The sequence below is a fragment of the Falco naumanni genome, chromosome 6, assembly GCF_017639655.2.
Source record: "Falco naumanni isolate bFalNau1 chromosome 6, bFalNau1.pat, whole genome shotgun sequence".
NCBI classification, from domain to species: Eukaryota; Metazoa; Chordata; class Aves; order Falconiformes; family Falconidae; genus Falco; species Falco naumanni.
The window spans coordinates 63,313,090-63,335,981 of NC_054059.1; the positions used below are offsets into that span (position 1 = coordinate 63,313,090).

Genomic DNA, 22,892 nt, shown 5'->3' on the forward strand with positions numbered 1-22,892 from the left:
CTTTTATCATGTGAAAATACTAAAAACAGATCTAAAGCCTCCATGTATAATTGAGGCTGGAGCTGTTGTTTCTTTTTTATTATTATTTGAGAAAACCTTTATAGCTCCCTTTAGATTTTGCTGCTCATAGATTGTAAGTCTGGTCTTCAAAGCAGAGGAATGCAACTTTCTGGCACTGAAAGCTGTCACATCTGCTATAGGAAGGTAGACAGTTTGACTGCTCTGAGCTGTATAATTGCAGCAGCCAAAGAAAGGATTCGCTTCTTTTTCTTTTCTAGGGCACACGATATGAAGAGATGGACAAGCTGTCTTTACGCTGTCCCTCAAAAACATATTTCCACACTGTCCTTTCTAGCTAATCCCACTTCTGCTGAATAAACAAGGGTAGGAGCTGCACAGACCTTGCCTGGTTCACTCTCTTTCCCACAGAGCACTTCACATATTGCCTCCAGAAAGTACAAGCTCTTGTAGGTGTTACATGGGTCTACAACTACTTTCTCCAGGCCACTTGGAAGGACAGGCTAAGTGGGAAGAGTGTGACCTTGGTCTCTCGTGGCCACAGGGAGCAAGGAGGAGGGTGGTAACAGGCCTATTTTGAGGGTAAAGCACTATAGCTATGCTACAAGGAGGACTCAGAGCCTCCCAGCGTGTCCCCTCTGCAGCTGGCAGGTGGCTGCTGTGGTGGGACTGCCCATAGCCCTGCAGGTGATGGTGGGAGAGGCTGCAGCTTCCTGAATGCTGGCAGTGTGTGCCCTTCCCAGTGGCAGGTGAACCAGTAGCTCTAGGGAGCAAAGGAACTCCTGGGTATAGAGGTCAGAAGAAGGGTGTCATAGGACCACTGTGGGATGTAAAGTTCTCTTCTTGGTTTTGGCTGCTTTCATCTCTAGGGGCAGAGTGTCCTGTCCATGCTTCCATAGCCTATACTAAGATGCTTTCTAACAAGTGCATGGACAGATAGCCTGTTGTCTGGGTTTGTGCTTCAGAACTGCATGGTGGGAAGGGCTATTGGCACTTGCTTTTGTTTATTCTGTTTCTAAGGATATGTGGTCTTTAGAAGGATGGGGGCCTTTCTGTCTTTCAGGTATTTTTATGGACCAGGCCAGAACATAGTCCATTTGTTTTTCTTGGAACAACTCAACTCATGCCACCGCCTGAGAAGGATCTTTACATACATCTAATCTGAACAGATTCTGAGAGTATCCAAATGGCCCCAATAAACAAAGGTGAGCATATTTTTTGGTTGTGAACATTGCAATGTAGGCTGAGCCTAGTTAGAAAGCCTGGCTTATGTGTACATATTTTCTCTTCTTTTAGTGTCCCAATGAGGCAGGGAGTCCCTGGAAGGCTATCAAGCATGGACTGGCTTTCAGAGCTTACTCCTTGCCAGCAGCCTCTCTGTGTGAGACCAATAAAATTTGTTTGCACTTGACAACAATAGAGTATTTTTGTGCTTCACAGTGTGCCTCCTTGGGACTAACTGCTGTTTGGGAAGGCCCTTAGGTCTATCCCTCCCCTTTATCCTACGCAGGATGAAGACACCACTCTTTCATGCCCTGTCTCTGGAAGGTGGTGACTGCTATAAACGCTGGGGTGGGCTTATAGACTGGCTGGAGAGGAGCTGCTTCCAAGCACAGACCTAGGAGGGGTCAAAGGAGGGATAAAAGCTGGGTAAGTGGAACTTGGATCTGAAGTCAAACAACTCATGGGTGAAGGGTGTTCTTTCAAGAGGCATTGAGATGTGGTAGGAATGTGGGGCAGCGAGCTGTTCTTACTGCAGGGCTAGGGGCAGATCATCCCACGTAATCCCCTCCTTTTCACCCCTTTTTCCCACCCAGCCTCTGCTGCCCATGCCCAGGGGCCAAAGGCAGAAGGCTGATCACTTACGGGGGAGAAAGGGCATTAGAGAAACTTCCAACGGGATGTGAAGGCCGACTCAGAGTACAGCTACATGTTCCATCTATTCTGCTAAATGATGCTTGAGAACCTGTCTTTTTGAATGGTGGGATGGGAAGATGACATGTCCCTTTTGCAGCATGAGTCTTTCTCTTCTACTCCCCTCCTTGCTAGAGATTTTAAATAAAAAGGCAAGCAGAGGGCAAGTGGGTTTAATTTAGCCAGTGTCTCTTTTTGAAACACACTGGTGTGGGACATAAGCAGATGACTAATTGCAGTGTGAGGATGGCCTGTGGTGATCAGGGAGGCATCTGAGCATACCATGCAGCCCTTCTGGGTCAGAAAGAGTGATCTGTTCTGCAGGGCTGGAGCTCACTTTGGCACTGGGCCGTGCAGAGGCCTCTTGCTTTCCAAAATTGCCAGCCCCAGGTCGATCACTTCACATCTGGAGGGCAGTGTGATCCCAGGAGCAGTGCTAACCCTGAATGCCCAGGAGGATGGGTGGCAACGTGGTCCGAGAGCTCTGCCCCATTCTCTAGTGCAGCAAAGGGTGTTCCACCAGTCTAGTGTAACACCGAGAGGGGTCAGGCACTTAGCGTTGCAAAAGTTTTTCCTCTCCCTCTCTGTGGCCATCAGGAAGATTTTGGAGCCATCTTCCTTTCTAGCCTTATGAGATAATTGTGGATTCTAGGCTGGAAAGTAGGTCATGGGGTTGTGCATAGGCCTGATAGCGTATAGCACATGCAAAGGGGAAGAGCCTTCCTAAATGCTGCTGTAATGAGCTGTGAGACAGGTGTTTTGCCTGAGATGACCCAGATTCTGTGCAGCAGAGTCTTGCTCGTGGCAGCCTAAGGTGCCCTATGAATTTGTGAGACAAGGTTCTTCACCGAGATGTGACACCCTTGCTGGCATAGCGATCCGCAGAGCAGCTGGGCAGACCCCACCATGAGGGGGTGACCAGCATTAGGCTTGTGGGATTGCTGACCTGATAGTTTGCTGACCACAGCTCTTCTCTCACTCACAGCATCTTCAAAAACCTCACACAGATGCGTTTTGTTGTGCTGCACGCATTGGTTCTAAACCCCTTATAAAATAAAATACTGTTCCTGAGAAGGAAAATTACTACAGGTCTTATGATCCAGAAAAGTCTTTTAATAACTCAGATCTACATTGCCAAAATTACTTTGTAATACTAAGAAAATGACACCATCCCTTTTTGCAAAAACGGTCAGAGAGGCTTACACTTAATACAGCTGTCTAAAATACAACACAGTATATTTTACTCATGTTCGATAAAAAAATAATAATATGTGACTAGTTGTATCTTCCTCAAGCTTAGCAGCTGGATCTTTTTTAAAAAGTCTTAAGAGCTTGATTTGCCCGGTTCCTGTAAGGGACAATTAAGCTTAATGATCTACACTTCAAAAAATGACCTGTGATTTTGAAATTTTTAACGTAATAGTTTCCCTACTTAAAACATGTCAGAAGTGCTTCTTGAAAAGGAAAATGGAAACATCTCAGGGAGACAGAGCCAGCTTTTCCCAGGTAAAGGGCTGACATACCGTATTAGGGTAAAGGTGTTCTTACAGATGCATTTGTCTTCTGGTTTGAATACATACAACTAGCTGCAAAAGGTGCTTCACTGAGGTTTTAAACAGCAAAATGTAAATTTTGGAGAAGAAATGAGTATTTCAGTTAAAAGGGAAGGAAAATCAGATTCTGATGATGCTTCCTAGTTTGTACAATAGTATGACATGACATTTCCATTGTAGCTGTTTCACTTCCATACTAGGTAATTTGTATGGTCAGTTTGTAAGAATTAGACACTTTAATGAAGTTTTCTTGATCATTTATAATGTGACAATTTTTTCAGATTTAAAATTGCTGACAACATAGAAAACCTGAAGGTGTAAAGGAGAAAAATCAGTAGAAACCATTTTATGACTCATGTTTTTCATTGCACAGACATTTATTTCAGGAAGTAGTTCATATACTTACTTAGTTTTTGAAAGGTTTATTTCTTTGAAAGGGCTACAGAACAGCTTTGGCTGCCTGTTACTGATAAATCAGCTTTCTGAAGGTTGACCGACTCCTTTGGAGCTTTGAAATGTGTTTGATTAGCTGAACAAGATAATGAAAAGCAACTAGTCTGGCCATTAATTATATCATTAGTCGTATTTAAATCAGCATTTACCACACCACAGTGCTGTAAATGAGAATTAGCTCTAGCTCCTGTTGCATGCAGGGGCTCCATACTGGCACTGAAGTCAGTTAGATGGTTTCCATGAAGCAAGCGTGCAGAATTCCGTTTTTGACAAGGGGCAAAACTGAAGTCTTGCTGTTTATTTCAGGCCATCATAGCAAAAGCTGAATAAAGCACAGCAAGAGAAAATCAATTAGCAGTTGAGGCCTGCACACAAAATATTTTTATGCTAGGGATTTAGGGCAATGCTTGCTGTATAAATATCATGATTCATTCCACTCTTTAATACAATTAAACAATGGGTGTTCCTTAACAAGGGGCGTCCTTATACATGCTATTTTATGCATCTTGCTAAGTACAGGCAGCATTCACTCTTGACAGCTATAGATCAAATTACAAGCAAGCCACAGAGCATTATGTTTCTGCAGAGGGAACCCTCAGTCTCCTGCTGGGCTCCTGTGAAAGAGATGGCCAAAACCCAGCTAACTTTGCTCCCCAACTGCAAGGAGCCACGCTGCGTTACACTGCTGGCAGCACTCAGCGTCTCCGAGGAGGTTTTTCTGAGCAGAGTCCAAGTGCAGCCACCACCCAGGGCTGCAGGGTCTGGTCTGCAGCTGGGGAAAGCTCATGCTGCAATTCCTGGCTGGGGTGGTGGCCAGGAGAAGACCTGGCCAGGGCAGCTGGAGCATCACCTCTTCCAACCACCAACGCTACTCCTGCAGGACATGTTGGTATCGGTGTGGGTGCCACCACATCCATGCCTGTCTGCTCAGGAGTGTCACCGTGGGCTGGGGGAACAGTTAACATGGGCACTGCCTGCAGCGTTGTCCTTACACTTATGCCACATGAGTGGCACTGGCCTGCTTGGGGTGCAAGACCCCGGGCACTTGCTTCCCGGTTTGTCCCTGCCTCAGAGCATTTTGGCTGATGAAAGCATCCCCATCTCACACTCTCCCATAGAGAGGAGAGAGAGAGTTACACTGCAAAAATTTGCTTCACATGGGCCTAACTGTGCTTTCACTGTGGATTGTATAACTCAGTTGGTAAAACTGGCAACCCAGCAACACAGTATACAGAGCAAATATACAAATAAAACCTTTATTGTGTACAAATGACAAAGATACTGTAGTATTACATAAGGCCATGACCTAAAGGGGGCGGGGTGTGTGTGTGTGTGCCTTTACTAGTTTCTCTTCTGACAGTTACCATCTACAATTACCATTTCCACTGTTCACCAAAACATTCACAGCCATACTTAAAAATGTATGGTTTTCAAAATCGGGGCTGATGCTCATTGGCTCACTGCGCCAATACTTCTCTCCTGCAAGACATATGGGGAGAGAGAGAGAGAGTGAGCGAGGGAGAGTAAAAGTGGTATTTCTTTAAAGGCCTGGTGGAACATCTCAAACTCTAGTAATGAGCTTGGCGAGGCTGCCCTTTAAAAGATTCATGAGTGACCAGGGAGGATTTTGTGGGTCTTTTTTTTTTCTTTTTTTTTTTTTCTTTCTTGACAAAGTACCCGAGACAGCTGCAGCTCTATTAAAAAAAAACATCCTAATGACTGTTTAGGTAGAGTTTAGTGCCAACTTTCATTTGAGCTTCAGCTTAGCACCTCTCATTAATTTCTTACATTCTTCTGGGACTGAGGATTTCCATATTTGGTTTTACTCTTGGATTGTGTCAGAGAAGTTTGCACAAATTTTTTTCAGCTAAATGAATGTGAAAAAAAAATATCTTCCATATGTTGTTATCAAAATCTTCTGCATCTGTTTAAGTCAAAAAAGGCAAGCCAGAAATCTTTATGTTGGCTTACAACATAGCCTCTTCAAGAAAACACTCTCGTGTTGAAGAAAATTGGTTAAGTAGTTTTAAATCAACTTGTCATTTTTCTGCATACTATGTAGACCTCTTTCATTTTTTCTTTCTCCCTTTTTCTTAATTTAGTTTTAAACCCTTGTTTAAAATGAGTTTGCCAGGGATTCATTTACTAAGAATATCTTTAATGACATCTCAGTTATGGATACATTTGTCAAGAACCCCAGCTGTTAAGGCCAATTGACTTGAAAAAGTCAGAGTGGATGCCATTGCTTCAGTATATGAGGGATGAAAAGGTTTAGAGTGTAGTCAGCTTTCTTTCCCAGTTCATACCAGTTTAAGCGCCAGACCTGGTGACCTTACTTTAAGTCATTGCAATGACGTTTTTAATGACATAATTTTGCATGTGTACAGCTAGACTGTTTCTTGCCCTTTTTATCTGAAACAGAGAAATAACATATAAAAACTATGCTAAATAGAAAAGTTGGCAAATGTTCACTTAAAAACTAGAAAATCACAAAGGCTGAAGTTGTTACAACAGTGCTAGGACTTCACTCCTACTTTATATTCTTATAAAGCTTACAACCTGCTTTGACAAAAGGCTGTGTTTAGAAAAAGAATAAGCCTTTAAATTCAAGTACTTAAATCCAGGGAAAAGTAAGACTTAAGGTAGCTTGTCCTCTGGTCCACTAAGTATCCAATAATTTGGAGCCTGATGGGATGGCCTCAGTGAAAGAGACATTAAAATCTCCCTTTCCCACTCCACTCCTGCAAGAAAGAATACGTTGCGGGGGGTGGATATTTCTGTGAGATGGGTATTTAAATCTCTTCAGCCAGGCATGTAAGCTTGCCAGCAGTTCCCAAGAGCACTCTAACTCTCGGCTATTGTAAAAATAAGTACACAAAAACATCTGTAGAAAGTCCCCCACATCCTTCCTTTCCCCTCTTTGCTGTGTTTCCCACTGGCTAAACAGGGCAGCTGGGAGCAGGGCATTGGAAATGTCTTTCCCAGGTAGCTGACTTTCTCCAGACATAATAAAGGGAGCCTAGACATCAAATCCATGTGTGAAGTCAAGGAGTTATGTTATTCCTCCTTATACAGGGAGAACTACAGTGCAGAGCAATTAAAAACAAAATTTCTGAACGTCTTCATTCCTCATTCTCATGTAGGAAAACCTTAAATACCAAAGGACAGACTGTTCCCATTTTGTTAGGCTAGACTGTTAAATATTCAGGCAATCTGCAAAAAACCCACCACAAATTACTTCTCAAACATTGGATTAATCATTTGCCCAAGGCTGTATGACAAACCAGTGGCAGAGACAGTGGCAGAGCACGTTTCCCTGGGACTCTAGTTCAGTGCTTTGAGCATGCAACAGTCCTTTGTCATTCCTATTTTGCTACCTGAATTATAGGGAAGTAAGCGGCATCGACTTCATTCTGTTCTGTTTTGAGAAACACTGCATTACTGTTTTATTTGCTGATCTACTGCATAAATAACCACATCTCAGACGGTTGCAGGCCTATTACTGAAACCCATGTGCTGGCTGAGGTAGGCACATTACAAAAAATCCTTCATGTTCAGGAGGACATTATTACAGTTTCCATGAAAACTGTGTTTGTTAAAAGAAGCCAAGTTAAGCTTTCAAGTGTAACTTTATTTTTGACAGTTCCTCAACCTTGGCTTTCTACTCCCTACTTTGCACTTTGTTTGCATTTGGTTACTGCTTGCGGAGTGGCAGAAATCCACTGCACTACCTGTTGGCACTTGGGTAACGAATTAAATGACACACACAGGAGCAGGTGGCTGAATTTCCCTTGAAATAAGACCAGTTACACTCATAGCAGAGCATTAAAATGCACACACTAGGCAAAAACATCAAATGGAGCAGTGTGTCCTGGGTAGACACAGTATGTAGTAAATGAAATTGTGATGGAGCACCTAACAATGTTTCCTGAAACCCACAAGGCGTTCAAATGTGGTGAGTACAGCGAGGTAAGCAAGGTCATCACTGCTGTTGCTTGTAGAATCCATGTGTGTGTAGGTATGTGTATGTGAATATATGTATTTACACACAGTAAATATGCAGCGTGGGTTATAGGCTATGAAAATGTGGGTCTGTTTTTAGTAGCTGAAGATCAGTCCAAAAGGGAGAACTCAGTGGAGAATGATGAGTAACTCCCTCTTTGCCTAAAAATGTTATTTTCCAATTAATCTCTGCTATTGGCCAGCATGTTATAGACATGCTTGGCATGTACAGTTGTGCTCTACAACACTATTTAGATATATAACACATTTGCTGTGGGTCTATCATAGATTATTTTATATATATATATATATATATATATATATATCTCTACACTTGTCGATTTGTAAATTGCTGTATTTACCAGACAGTCCTTGCACCTTTGGTCACCACAGACATTTAATTCAGGTGGTTTAATGACAAATGCTGAAGGACTGGGACACTCCTACTGGAAAAACAGTTCCTTCTCATGAAAGCAGAATGGCAATAGTTCAGTGCTGTTTTGCTTGCAACTCTTTTTCCATACAGGCTATAGATTTTAGTGGGGATCTAATTTTTGCTGTGAGTGTATAACACTTAATAGAGTACACCTCTTAGACTGAATAGTTAACTTGTAATGGCATATTATGTTATTATTTTATCAAATAAATGTTAAAAACAATTTATTTATTTCAAGAATCTGTTTCTGCTTAGAGACCTTACTGATAACTGCATTGAGAATAATATGTGGCTCTGTCAGTGCATGTGTATTTTTATTTAGTTGGATGTTTATACATATGTATTTCATGAGGTAAATTCTGGACCACTGTTATTGTACCCTCCCTTTCCTGTACAGCGGCTTATCTTTTACTGAAACACAAGACAAAGCTTTCCCTGTCTCTCAAGACCTTTTGGAAATGATGATACTGAATTACAATTCTAAAGCAAAGACATATAGGTAGGGAAGGGATCTTGAGCTATAGTTTTGACCACCACTGGCATAAAGGTAGGATAAAGACACACTGTCCCTTTCAGATTATCTGTTCTAACCTCAAACCTCCACAGGAAAGGTTTTCCACAACTTTCCTGTTGTGTAATCTGTTAAACCATTGAATTATGCTTGCAGTTAGAAATCCTTTCCTAAAACTTAAGCAATATCCTCTTTCTTACAAACTATACTAATTATTTTGGTCCTGCCTCCAGCTGACACCGAGAACAACTGATTTCTCTTTATTATAACCTTTCATGTGTTGAAAAATCAAACAAAACTCCTAGCCCTCCAAACCTCTCCTTACCTGGAGTACAAAATCCCTACTTTTCTTTGTAAAGCCTGCATGTTGCCTTCCTGTGCAATTTCCATATTGCCTAAGATTGCTCTTGAAGTGCATCTTTCTTAAAAGATGTTCAAAATGACCCTGTTGAGCCCTAGCTGCTGCACTTGGAAGAGGACTAATGTTTGACTGGTACTGTCTGTGAGCCACTGCCATCCCATCCTCCTTTCCCATTGCCCGGGTAGTCCCCATTTGCTGTTTCTGAATTGGATTTCTTCTCTTTCCTGAAGCACAGTCCTTTGCTAAACTACTGCTTGAATTCTGGATCATGTCTCCAGTTTATTACCATGTGAAGTGCAATAGTGTTTTGAGTTCCCTTTTATGTGCACTTCGAGTCCTCCCAGTATGGCAGCAAACCACCTACTAGTTATACACTGAGGTTATTTTTTTCAGTTGACTTTGCTCAGCACCTGTTTTTCCTAGTTCTTTTTTCCCTGGTGGTGCTTATAAAAATGTTGCACAGGACAGCATTTAAAATATTAGTGAAGTCAAGATCCATCACAGCCTCTGACTCCCACTGAACTACTAGGCTGGATATAATGTCAGAAGAGAAAATTATACTGACTTGACATGTTTTGTTCATGCAAATCTGATCTTGACCATTTCTTACTATTTTATTCCCCTATAAAAGCATTTGCTGTAGTGTATTTTCAGTTATTTTAGTTGGCTGCTTTTCTGTAATTTCCCTAGTCCTTGCTTCGTAGTGTTGTGGTTCCACATAAGGCCCATGTCTCTTTGTCCTTCGTCCAGTCTCTTCTTTTTTTTTTTTTTTTTGACTCCCTAATCGCTTCTCACTCCTCTTTTTTCCCAGTTCTTTTGTGAAACCATATCTAAAATAGGTATTGCATTTGTCCTTCTCCAGTTCTCCAGATAATCCCATTCCTTTCTCTTGTCAAAAGCTCTCGCTAATGGCTCAGAAATTGTTTGGCTAATTTCATAATGCTGTGTGAAATCCTTTGACTACAACTTTTTAAAATTATTCTTTTAACTTATTCTTTCCCCCTCTTGGCATGTTGTGGATAGAGTTTTCCAAGTTTAACACTCTTGGTAGCAACAAGTGCTAGATGTCTCAGTGGTTACGCTGGCTATAACAGTTTTAGGGAAATTCCCTCCCATAGCTCTCCCATGCTGCTAGCAATACAGAGACTATAAATATAGCCAAACCACAAACATTTTTACCACTTTAGCTGATTTATACAACATGATGGTGAAAATGTCATCAGACAACCCCTGCACTACCATTCCTGTCTATGTTAGAGGAAAAGTTGGAGAAGTTTTTAAACTTGTAATTTGTGGGTAAGTGCCCCTGATAAATTTGGCGTGATGTGCTAGAAATAATAGTGAATACAGTCAATTTTACAAACCAGTGAAGCCACTTTCTTTCAATGCCATCTGAAAATAAGTATGAAAAATCTCTAATAAACATGCTTTTCCTTCTATTTAATGCACAATATACACATGCATTTCAGCTCATCAGGCTGCTGGCTCATGAGGACACATGGCATTTCAGATGGGTCTGACCCAATTTCCCAGTACTTCCATTCTCTTGTTTTTCTACCTGTCAGCTGGAATATATGCATTTTCTTTTGATATCTGTAGTTTTAAATGCAATTTGGACTGGGCAAACTTCTTATTAATACTCCTAGGAATCACGAGTAATAACTGGAAAATTCAGGGTGTTAAGGTGAAGATGACTTTTGATAAAGAATCATCAGCCCCCAAAGAAAACCCATATATCTACATGCAAATATTCTCCCTAAACTAGGCACCTTCCTTCCCTCCTTCCCAAAACCCACACTTCTCCCAGGACCGGAACTGCTGCCAGTGCGGAGTGAAACGTATTTTAGTTTCAGTACACAAAAGTGGCCTCGAGGTGTCACTAGAGAGCTACCGAGGACGTGTTCCTACCCACATACCAAGGTTTTTGGGCTTCGTGATCTTTTCACTCGAGCCACTTCTAACTTAATCCTTCTTACTGCTTAAAATGCCCATCACTATGTATGGCGATGGAAATGTCCTAGCCACTTGCACACGGATGGCAAGTCTTTCAGTATCAGTTTTACTTTTATGAAGGCAAAGAGCATGATGTGAGAAAAGAATCTTGGGAATAACACACATTTAAAAAAAAAAAAAAAAAAGGAAAAAAAAAGGAAGTTGGTAATTCATTCCCTCCCCCTTCATAATCTTGACCAAGACAAATAGAAATGTGATTTTAACAATGGTAGGAAGTGAAACAGCCTAACCTTTCTGCATTTAGCCTGGAAGCTTTTTCAGAGTAGAGACTGTCTCTCGTATATGTTTACACCGTGTGGGGCACAAGCAAGGCTCATATTTAATCCAGACCTTTTGAGCCCATATCACAATATAAATATTTCCAAATAGTAATTCTTACAGGAACAAACCTTTGTTTGTGCTGCTGTTCAGAAGCGGTCCCCAGACATGCTCCTCCTTTGGGATTCCTTCCCAGCTGGCCACTTCACTGTCATCTGCTACTCGACTGCCTTTAATGCAACAGATTTACATGGAAGGAACCCTGCAGTAAGATCATGGAAAATTTTAAAATGCCCAGTTTCACTCGCAAATGGTGCATTTCTTATGTATATGTTGCTTCACTCAAGTGCTACTGGGAACAACTTGTGTTCAGCTAGCTCCCTTTTATAGTGTCATTTGAACTTGTGTGGCTTTCCTTAAGTTATGCTACACATGATCCTCATTTTATAATTTTCACAAAAGATTAAGAGTGTATTATTTCTCCTAAAATCCTCAGGAACAACTTAGCACTTCCATCTTCTGCATCTCTCCATGACAGAGCCATGCAGAATGTTTCCAGTGATTGCTTCTTGCAGTTACACCTGGTATGACTACGATGAAGCATTTAGGAGAGAAACTTCAGAAGTACTATTTTGTTTCTATCTCTATATATCTGCAGATTATTAAACTAATGAATATCATAACATGTATGCAATAACAACAACAAGTCAAAGCCCTAAAGCGTCTTTAGATTAGATTAGATCAGATTTGCACTGGGATTTAAGCAGAGAACAGTTGGCTTTGAATCTTGATGGTCCTGTTCTAACATCACTGGAAAGATGTTTTCCCTCTCTTTCTCCCCTTTGGCCAAATTTATAATAACATCAGAAGCTTCATGATCTTGAAATGACAACTTTTCATGCAAAGGCAAAAAATTCACCAGGTAATACAGCATTCAGTGGATATCAATGATCACCAAAAATTACAGTTTTTACATTGTGAATAGTGAACTTTTCTGGTGATTTATCCACATGAGCTTTTAAATACATTTCTGCATCATTATTTCAATGTATAGGCTTGTCAAGTATTAGACAGACTCCATGTGGTGGAGGCAGGGGAAAAGCTAGACCTGATGAACCTCCAAGGTGTAAACTCTCGCATTTATAATAACGAGGGTAAGTTTCCAGCAGCATTTCATTTTTGTCATTTGTAAAATGTCACAACATGTGAGAGTGCTCCTGTCTGTTTTGGCAGTGTGGTCCTGTGTGTCTTCAGTCTCTTAATTCATGCAAATGCAGTCACTTTCTTGTCCTTTTTTTGCACACACTCCATTTCAGGTGGGTTGCAGGTAGATGCTGCAAGAAGAATCAAGTGTATTTCTCTTATTACTAGCAATATTTATAAGGGAATTTTAGGAGTGCTCTGTATTGCTTAACTTCCCTCTCATGAATCTCATGTGATGGAAGAATGAGGCCAAAATGAGTCCTTTCCAAAATTAATCATCTAATTTAGTATACACATGACATTGTTTCTTCATGTGAGCACTAACTCGTAAAGTTAGACATTAAACAGCAGAATAAAATATGAACCCAGAATTCAAATATACTTGTATAAAAACATACAGGGAAATGGATTCAGAGAAATTTTGGAATTATTCTCTGTTCACTGTTTTTTAAGTTTTCTTCCTGGATATTTCTTAGAAACCAAATACTTATGTAGGATATGCAAAAATAGGACCAGGGGAAAAATATCAAGTTCCTTCATGTATTCAGAGTATCAGTCCATGATCTCTGCCATTTTGTCTGATTACTGAGATGGAAAACATTTGCTGCTCGGTCTCCTCAGAGGTGCTGCGTCGGATAAGCTTGCTTTAACAGGCTCCTGAACTGTGATGTAGGGCTTATCCCTGGCCTAATGATTCATTCCTGAAAAATGTTACCTTCATCAATTTTGGACCTGGTTTCCCCAGTGGTTTCTGAAAGGGGCATGGCTTTGCACTCTGGTGAAAACAGTTTTTATCTTGTGATTTAATTATATTTTTTTTTAAAGACAGAAGTACTTTACACCTATGACAGCCTTGCTCCAAAGGGCTAGGAAAAAAAGCAGTTTCTTCCTTTAGTTTCTGAAGTTCAGTGGGTTATTTTTTCTTCTTGCTCTCCTTTTGTAAAGGCCCTGCCTACGCAGATCTTCACTTACTGGTCCAGAATGGTTCTTTTCCAACAAGGAGCCTATTAGCAACAGCTCCGCAGTGGGGTTTGTTTCCTTTGAATGGCAGGTCACCCTTGTAAACACGGCTTTTTTGTTATCAATTTAATTTGAAATATTCAGGTGGGTCTACATACCAAGTTTCAGAGAGATAACTACTCCAGTATGGGCTAGCAAGTCACTTCTTGCAGCTATCAGAGCTACTCAGCAAATACCAATAGAGAGCTACTCAGCAAGTACCCTAACCAATAGATGCACAGGTATTTTATTTTCTCTCTTTTTAAAAAAAAAAACCTAAGCGATGAACTTCAGGAGGCAGAGTCTGGTTTGGACTGTACCTAAAAATAAACCCCTAGTCACTGTGGTCTCTGCTAAGAGCAACTATCAAAAACCTCATCACCAACAGTATCAGCTGTGGTCCTGGAAAGGACCTCAGAAGGTAGCATTGCTTGGCTCAAAACAATTCCTCTCCACCACTCTTCTAGTGCAGGTTATCATGTACACGGCCACAAGAATTAACCTAAGAATCCTAAGTCCTGGAACGTTTACCTGCTTGGTGATAACAAGCATACACCACCAGCAACGTTTCCCCATACTTGCTGTTCTGAAATCAGAATTGTGCTAGGCACCAAAAAAAACCAACCCAAAATATTTTAAATAACTAATGGCTTCATCACTTCAGCTAAATTAATTATAGCTTTGAGAACTAATACACCATGTATCTGGTCTGTGTGTTTCTAACTGCAAGTATTAATGTCCTGCTTCCCCTAGTGTATCTTGGTAGTCCTGTTCTGGACAAACAGGTCTTTCTATAACAATGACTGAGGACAAAGTTGTTTAAATAATGCTTGTAACTCTCCTCAAGATTTCAAAACGTTCTGAAAGCACTGACTGAAGTTTTATGTCACCTCTATCAGATAACATCCATATCCTAAAACAGGGGCATTCTGAAGCCAAGTCTCTTGCTTTTGTGTAGAAAGCATACTCAGTAATACAGCCCAAATGCACATATTCCTAACTTTGCACTTTATTCATGGGGCAACACTTTGGTCACTCATCTGTTTAGCCGTAATCATAATTTTGATCCCACTGCTGGCCCTCCTCTGACCTTCCGAGTAGGCAATGTTCCCATTTCAGAGCACTCTCACTCAAAGGTTCTCTCAGTAAATGCATCATGAAACATGCTGCTACAGCTTTCCTTTCTAAATCCTCAAACAAGCAACAGGCCTTAAAAGCTCACCACCGCACCCCAGGGCAAGCTAATACAGAGGCTTGCAGTAACCTTGTTACTTCACCGTTGCACCACCTCTTACATTCCTTTATTCAAGTCACAGGAGGCTGCCTGGCCTGCTTGCCTCTGCCCTGCTGGACTCGGTTGCAATGGCAATAGCTTCCATTCACTGTCAATTAGCTGAGGTCCCCAGAATTGTAAAGAGGACAAATTAACCCCACTGTCTACAGGATGTTGTAAACACAATATACGATTTTCATTTGCTGCATTCTTTGGGAAGAAAAGTACCTGCTTTATTCTACCTCAGTGACCTGAGCATGGTAAAAAAAATTTCCCGTAATATAGAAACAGGATGCTTTCAACTAAGTTACACCATTACGGAAAACAAATTTTACCTAAGTCTATGAAAACCTAATAAACAAACACCAAAACAAGTCCAGTATCACCAATGATGACCTTTTACTACTCTTTCACTATACAATAGTATAAAGACTGAATTCACGAGACTGATTTTGCAGGAGACCATTAACCGGTATTACAGCTTCAGACTAGAATATGTATTAATCTAGATTTATTTTTTTTTAAAAAAAAAAAGCAATATAAAAGGACTCACAACTTAGGAAAACCAAACCAACCAAAGCAGGTTAAAACCTTTGACCTGTATCTGCATGACTCATCTGCAACGGAAGTTCAAGAGTTAGCTGTTTCGGACAGTATTAGATAACAAAAAGCATTCTTAAAACACAGGCAACATCCTCTCTCATAATAAAGGAGCAAAACACTCGTCTATGCAACATCTGCATCAAATACAAGCAACAGGAGGTTTTAGGTATGTCAGAAGTTGATACTTGGACACCTGATTTCTGTGCAGCGGCTGCGTGCACAAGCGGGAAGGTGAGCACAGTCCAGCTGAAGCCAAAGCCTAGGAGGCTCCATTGCCCTCACCCAGCTTGCCTTTCCCTTCTCCTGCCTTGCTTCCCGGCCTGAAGGCAAAGTCTCTACAATTTCACATTAATAACTACCAGGACCAGATAGAGAACTCGAGTACTTGAGGTCTGACATTGTGATCTGGAGAGTCTGAAATTCAGTTTAAATATTACAAAGATAGGCGTGAAGTTTGAAAGGACTTTTGTACAACCAAGTTTGGACCTTGATCAAGGAAGGCTGCTGCCTTGGTCTAAGTAAATACACATAAAAGAAGTAAATCTCTAGAACCCCTAGTCTGGCAAAATTAGATTCCAGTGTAAGTTTTACCTAAAAATATGACGTGGTTTCAGCACAACAGAAGTTACCTTGTTCATTGCACTAACGTAATTCTGCTTAAAAAGAACGACAGCAACACACAAGATAGGAAAACCAGTTTGAAATCACACATTTTAAAGTCACACACATTCCAGTTGTGAGGGAATTTGTTGAAATTACAATACTTACTACAATCACCATTTTCACTGAGGCAACCAATACAATTAAAAAAAAGATATAAAGTGCTCTCAGTAAGATCAACCCTCTCACCAGTCACTAACACCCACCGCCCTTCATTTTCCTTGTACATAAATAAGGATATTCTGCAATTGCACAGGAGTGACCACTCGGTCCCTCGGGACTGAGGGAGGAGGGATGCTCTTGCACAGTTCTTCGGCAGGAGGAAGCCGTTCAAGACTCCTCTATTTCCATCATTCCAAGCGCCTTCTGATTCTCGCCTTGTAAAAGCACACAGTGGAAAACTGGTATCATCGAATCTCACCCGACTGCTGGAACCAGAAGAGCAGACCACACAGCTGGTCTCCTTAAGATGTATTTCTGACACGCTCTACTACTGTTAGGACTTGGAAAGGGATTTTAAGTCAAGCCAAGCCACGACAAAGTCCCAGGCCAGAAGCCTGGGTCAGGAGCAATTCTGCACCCCCAGGAACTGGATGTGCTTCAGAAAACGGCACCAGCTGAGCGAGGAAAGCACAGGAAAGTTTGAGGAGAGCTGGCTGGGAAAAATCTGAAAAAGAACTTTGCTAGCGATTATTACCTTCACATGTACACATGCAGTTTGACAAAGAAAAATAAAAAAAGGAAGAAGAAATTCAGACTTCTCTTTAAGAATCCTTGGATTTAAATATATATATATTTATTAAAAAGAGACATTGACTCTATGGCCAAGACATCATGCGTCTCAGAACAGGTTTTTACAGCCATGTTATAAAAACCCCTTAGCAAAGCAGTTATGCACTAGACTTCAAACACATGTACTCCAAGAATGACACTGGTGTGGAGGATCTTGTTTTACATCCATTTATTTTTGTCCCTCAGCAATTATAGCATAGTTTCAATACATTTCTAAAGCTATAGAGAAATACCAGGGCAACTAGAGTACATACAAGCCAAAGTTAAAATGGTAGACAGCTGGATTAAAAAAAGAAAAAAATAAAAAAATAAAAAACCAACAAAAAGTATGCATTCAGCAGGAAATCTACTATACTTCATTCAGTTTAGGCTTTGTTCTTTAGGGAACAAGGTGCTAACGTGCCATTTTCTCATAAAATGAATCATAATTGCTTCCAAGGAGTTTCTGCTGAAAATTTAGGTGGAAGCAAATAAGTGTAACACTAAACTTTCTCCTATAAACTTAGAAGCAACACTTTCTTGAATCAATTTCCACCCTCCAAATACTCTGCTGCTTTTCTTGCATGAACCCACTGTTTTATTAAGGCATAATATGCCCTGAGCAATATGCTGGAAATTAGCCAAAAAAGCCTAACAATTAAAGGCAAGCACCAAGTGATTATTTTTATAGACAAATTTTGAAATCTGTTTTGTAACTCACCTGTATTTGGGAGTAGCACTTGAGGAAAAAAACAGAAAATATTGCTTTTAATTACTTTGAGAATGGCAGTGTTAATTTCCCCTTTCTCCCTCCAGGCTAAAGTTTTCAAGCTACTCATCTAGGTACCTAAGTAGGACCAGCATACCATGGCATTAAGTGGGACATCTGTTCAAAAGCTTAATTTTTAAGCAACTCAGCACAAAAATTTCAGCGCCCCACCCTAAGCAATTCAAATTAAATCTTATTTTCCTCAAGAGGCAAGATACCTCTTGGTCTTAATATGCTGGATACCTCCAGTCTTTAAAGCAAGATGGAGCCTGGACAGGAGAATCATACACTGTACATGCTCACTGCCTTCCAGTCTTCTTTTTAAAGCCAGATAAAGCCTATCATAAAATTACCTGGTGCACTGCCCAATTTCTCTTAAGACGCACAGTATTACAGAATCCAGGATCTAGGAAGGTAGTTCTCAAAGCTAGTGCTAACAGCACACATGACTTTCTCTATACAAATTTAGGCAATACCGGCTAGTCCCTTTAAGCTACCAGAGTATCCATAAAAGAAAGACAACCAAATTATACATTTTATTCACATTTATTTTTCGCTTTTAGTGTGCTCACAGAAAATTAGAACACCTTAAGCAGGAGTTTAATAGCAATTTTTGTAAGCAAAGTTACATTCCATCTCTAAGTCAAATTGGTCAAAGCTTCTCCAGTATTTACAAAAACATGATAGACAAGATGCTACACAAAAAAACCATTGCATCTGAAGAGTTTTCCTTTATTTTCAAAGACAACTGGAAAAGAAAGCATTGTTTGCTGTAATCAAAAACATACCACAGTATAAACAGTAACCATTCCACTTATCACAGCTTGGTTGAGTTTAAAATTTGTGTTTAAAAGGTCCAAGATGACTGCAGTTTTACAAAAATGGGCAGGGTGGAAAGAGTTGCAAACTTCATGTGCTTCTGGATATCAAGATTTGTTTGTTTTTTTTTATACAATAGTCACAGTTAAAAACACCCTGCTGGTAATACATAATTACACTTTATTAAGGTCATAAACCAGCAATAAACAATAAAGCCTATACAACTTGTATTTCTACTTAATCACTGACTGATACAGCTAACATGAGATAAGTGAAAAGTTCCTATGGTTTAAATGAATTCCTAAGACTATGATCTCTTTATCTGGGTATTGATTTTTATTTTTATTTTTTTTTCCTTTTTCCTTTCCTTCTTAATCAAGACTTGTAGTGTTGTAAACCTTATAGAACATCTGCCTCACAAAATACATCGTAATAACTTTCTTTTAAAAAAAAGACTAACCCCTTACATCATTTCTGGCGGGGCGCGCTCCCGGCAAGGGCTGCGCGCCCCGTGTTCCCCACTGCGGCCCCTGTCACTTCATTTGATATCCCTTATTGACCCACCCATCTCCTTCATATATGGGCATGTCCATAGACCGATCGGGAAAAGTTTTATAATATGAAGAGAGCTGCAAAGTACGGAGAAAAAAAAAACAAACCAAAAAAAACCAAAACCAAACCAAAATCAAAAAAAACAAAACCAAAAAAAACCCGAACCAACCAAAACAGAACATTAATACTGATGAAAAAAAAAATCAACAAAAAAACAAAATATAGAGGGTGGGACAGGAGGGCGGAGGGGGGCCCCCCTCCGCCCGTTGGAATGGCGGCAACACACAACGATTTGAGATGGGAGCTGCGGGGGGAGAGAAAAAAAAGAAACGGGACATCTTTTAAATCAATCCCTGGTTGTAGACAAGTTCTCCGAGACCAGTACCTGGCACCACTCCAACAAACAAACAGGGGGGAAGAAAAGTCCGTCGGCGAGGGGCGGCGGCGGCGCTTACTCCGCCGACTCGGCGGCGGGTCCCTCCGGACTGCTCTCGGCGGGGGGCTCCTGCCGCGCCGGCGCCGGCTCCTCCGCGGGGGCCGCCTCCTGCTCGCCGCTGCCCGCCTCGCTCGTGGCGGCGCCGGCGCCCGCCGCCGCCTCCCCCTCCGCCTGCTGCTGCTGCGGCGGCTGCTGCTGCTCCTCCGCCGCCGGCGCCTCTTCTCCCGCCGCCTTCTCGGGGGCGGCCTCGTCCGATTTGGCCTCCTGCGAGTCCCCCGCCTCCTCCTTCGCCGCCTCGGCGCTGCCGGCGGCGGCCGCGCAGGCCTCCTCGGCGGCGGCCTTGCCCTCCTCACTGCCCGCCGCCTCGGGGGCCGCCGCCTCCTCCTTCCCGCCCTCCGCCGCGGCGGCCGCGCCGCCCTCGCCCTCGGCCCCCTCGCCGGCCTCCTTCTTGTTCTTCTTGAAGGAGAAGCCGCTGAGCTTAAAGGACTTCTTGAAGGAAAAGCGCTTCTTTTTTTTTTTCGGGGTCTCGCTGCTGGACGAGGGGGTCGCGCCCTCCTCGGTCTTGGGAGAGGCCTCGCCCTCCGCCGGGGAGGCCGGCTCGGTGCTCTCCGCCTCGGCCGCCTCCTTCTCGGAGGCGGGCTCCGACGAGGCCGCCTCCTCCTTGCCCGTCTCCTCGGCGGGCGCGCTGCCGTTGGCCTGCACCTCCTCCTTGCCCGCCTCCGCCGCCGCGGGGGAGGCGTCGCCGTTCACCTTCACGTGGCCGTTTTCCTGCAAGACAGCGACGAGCGTTACCGGCGGCGCCGACAGGGTGGGGGAACGCTGGGGCACCGCTGCCCTCCCCCGCCCGGCGGCCTATCCTCGCCCGCTTTCAGCCGACGCTGGTTCACACCCCCGGGCCCTCCGCCGCCCGGGCCGGGCCTGGCCTGGCCGCGGCGGGCGGCGGCCACCAGAGGGCGCCGCGGCTCCACGCAGCGGCAGCGGCGCCGCGCACACCCGCCCCCGGCGCGCCCCGTCCAGCCGCGGCGGCGGCGCGGGGCGGGGAAGGCTAACAAAGCTCGCCCGGCCCCGGCCCCCCCGCCCGCCGCTGCCCCTCTCCGCCCGGGCGGTGCGGCGAGGCGCCCCCGCCCCCCCCTCTCCGCGGCATTTGCATCTTTCAGGCGCCCGGAGCGCGGCTGGCTGCCCCGGGCGGCAGCTGCGAGGGCGGCGGGGGGTGCCCGCCCGCAACGCCGCTGCGTGGGGCAACGGGGGCACGGCCAGCCCGGCAGCCGGCTCACGCGTGGGGGTGGGGGGTGTGCGGCAGAAAGCCGTGCCCCGCGGCTGCCGAGCCCCCGGCGGAGCCGCCGCGGACCGGGCGGGCGGCACAGCCCCTGCCCGCGCTGCCGCCCCAGGGGGGCTGCCCGCTGCCCGCAGCCCCCGAGCCCCAGCCCGGCGCCCCCGGCCCCCGCCGCTATCGAGCCAGCCTGCTACCGCCGGAGGCGTTCCGCGCTAGTCACCGAGCGTCTTCGGGAGGAGGTTAAGCGGGCAGAAAAGCCAAGCGGTATAAGATCCTTCCGTTTACGAGCCATTGGGACGCTTCACCATAACACACGAGGGATTTAGATTTAAAGGAAAAAAAAAAAAAAGAAGAAAAAAAATGTGCCCCTTTCTGCCCCCCACGCAGGAAAGATAAAGGAACGAATCATTCACAGCCAAGCCCGTTTAAAAAAAAAACAAAAGAAATTATTCCTTTGCCTCGAGTTGCAAAGATAAAAGGATTGATCGTATTCTCCATTCAATGTGCCACTGGGGCATCAAAGGAAGAAGAATTAAACAGGATGCGAAAGACAGTCCGTCGAAGTTGGCTTTAAAAAGGGAGTAGGTTTAATATTTTTTAATTTATTTTTTTTTTACCTGTCCATTCGCCTTGGATGGAGATGCAGCCACTGCTTCCCCAGGTTTCTCGGCGGAGGCTTCGCCCTTTGCAGCGGTCTTGGAGAACTGGGCACCCATGCTGTCTTATTCAACAAAGAAACTCAACAGATCCAAAAGGAGGGGAAACAAAGAGCGTTGGGTTGGTATAAATACTGGGCGACCAGCAGCAGCAGCAACACACACACACACCAGAGGGGAAAAAAAAAGAGAAGAGAGAACAGAACCGATTATAATGCACTCCTTTTAAAAAATTTAAAGTTGAAGAGATCAAAAAGCAGCAGCACAGGAGGGAGGGGGAAAAAAGGGAGGAAAAAGTCGAGCAAAAAAAAAAAAAGGAGCCCAAGTTTAGTAAAAAGAAGTAATAAAAAATCCCAGATTTGTAGCCGTACTGTAGACAAGGAGAAAATGGAGAAATCTCCCTGGTTGCTAATAAGATGCGGAGTCCAACGCCCAAGTGCACAGATGAATGGGCTTCCCGAGCGGTGACGGCAGCCCTCCGCCCGGCGCCGGCCAATCGCCGCCGCGCCACACAAAGGGGGGCGGGGCCTGGCCGCCCAGCGAACAATGGAGCCGCGATGGCAGCGGTTTGAAATCAGCCCCCGGCCGATAATGAATGTGCCGCTCCGGCGCGGCGCGGGCGGGCGCGGAGAGCTCCGCGCCGGGGAGCGAACAAAACACCCCGATAAAGCGGGGCGGGCGGCCAGGGACAATGGTGCGAGGGGCGTGCGGGTGGGTTTGAGTGCGAGTGCGAGTGTGAGTCCGAACCGGCCCCGCCGCCCGCCCCCACCCGCCGCCGCCGTGAGAGAGCAACAGATAGTGTGTGCGAGCCCGGGGCGGGGGGAGAGGGAAGGAGTGGATTTGCTGCTGCCTTTTTTTTTTCTTTGGTGGTGCTTTTTTTCCCCCCCCCCGTTTCTTCCCTGGGTTTAATTGGTCGCGATTGTTAAATCGCCCCCAATTTGGAAGGTATTTGAACCACGTAGATCGAGTTTCGCCAAACGAGATCACGAGTCGAAATTAGTAGGTCTGTAGGCCAGATGTTGCAAATGCTAAAGCAGCGGCGGCTGGAGCCGCTGCCGAAGCAGAAACGGACCCCTCCCCCATTCGATATTGGCTTGGAATAAAATATTTTGTGATTATCCTACGGCGGTAATTTAATTCTGCTGTTTGATTATTTCTGATTTGTGATTTTAAAGTATGTTCTGAGGCGGTGACCCATTTCGAGATTACGTTTCCATGCACCCCAGTAGTGGGCGAAGCGACATTATCGGGGAAACATCGGCGCTTTCCCAAACCCCAGCCCCGACTGTGTATTTACGTTGAATTTAAACCCTCGAATAAGATGTAACCCGAAACTAATGCATGCGAATTAACGGTGAT

The 22,892-nt window shown here is 43.8% G+C and overlaps 1 protein-coding gene across 1 annotated transcript; it reads right to left on the reverse strand.

Annotated features, from left to right (window-relative positions):
• Positions 1-18,327: 18,327 nt before the first annotated feature.
• On the reverse strand, positions 18,328-22,218 carry MARCKS (myristoylated alanine rich protein kinase C substrate). The gene is made up of 3 exons (XM_040599081.1): positions 21,905-22,218; positions 21,495-21,667; positions 18,328-20,372 (listed from the first exon to the last, which is right to left on the reverse strand). Exons 2-3 carry the CDS (start codon positions 21,591-21,593, stop codon positions 19,620-19,622), a joined length of 852 nt encoding a protein of 283 aa, XP_040455015.1. The 5' UTR covers positions 21,594-21,667; positions 21,905-22,218; the 3' UTR covers positions 18,328-19,619.
• Positions 22,219-22,892: the final 674 nt, after the last annotated feature.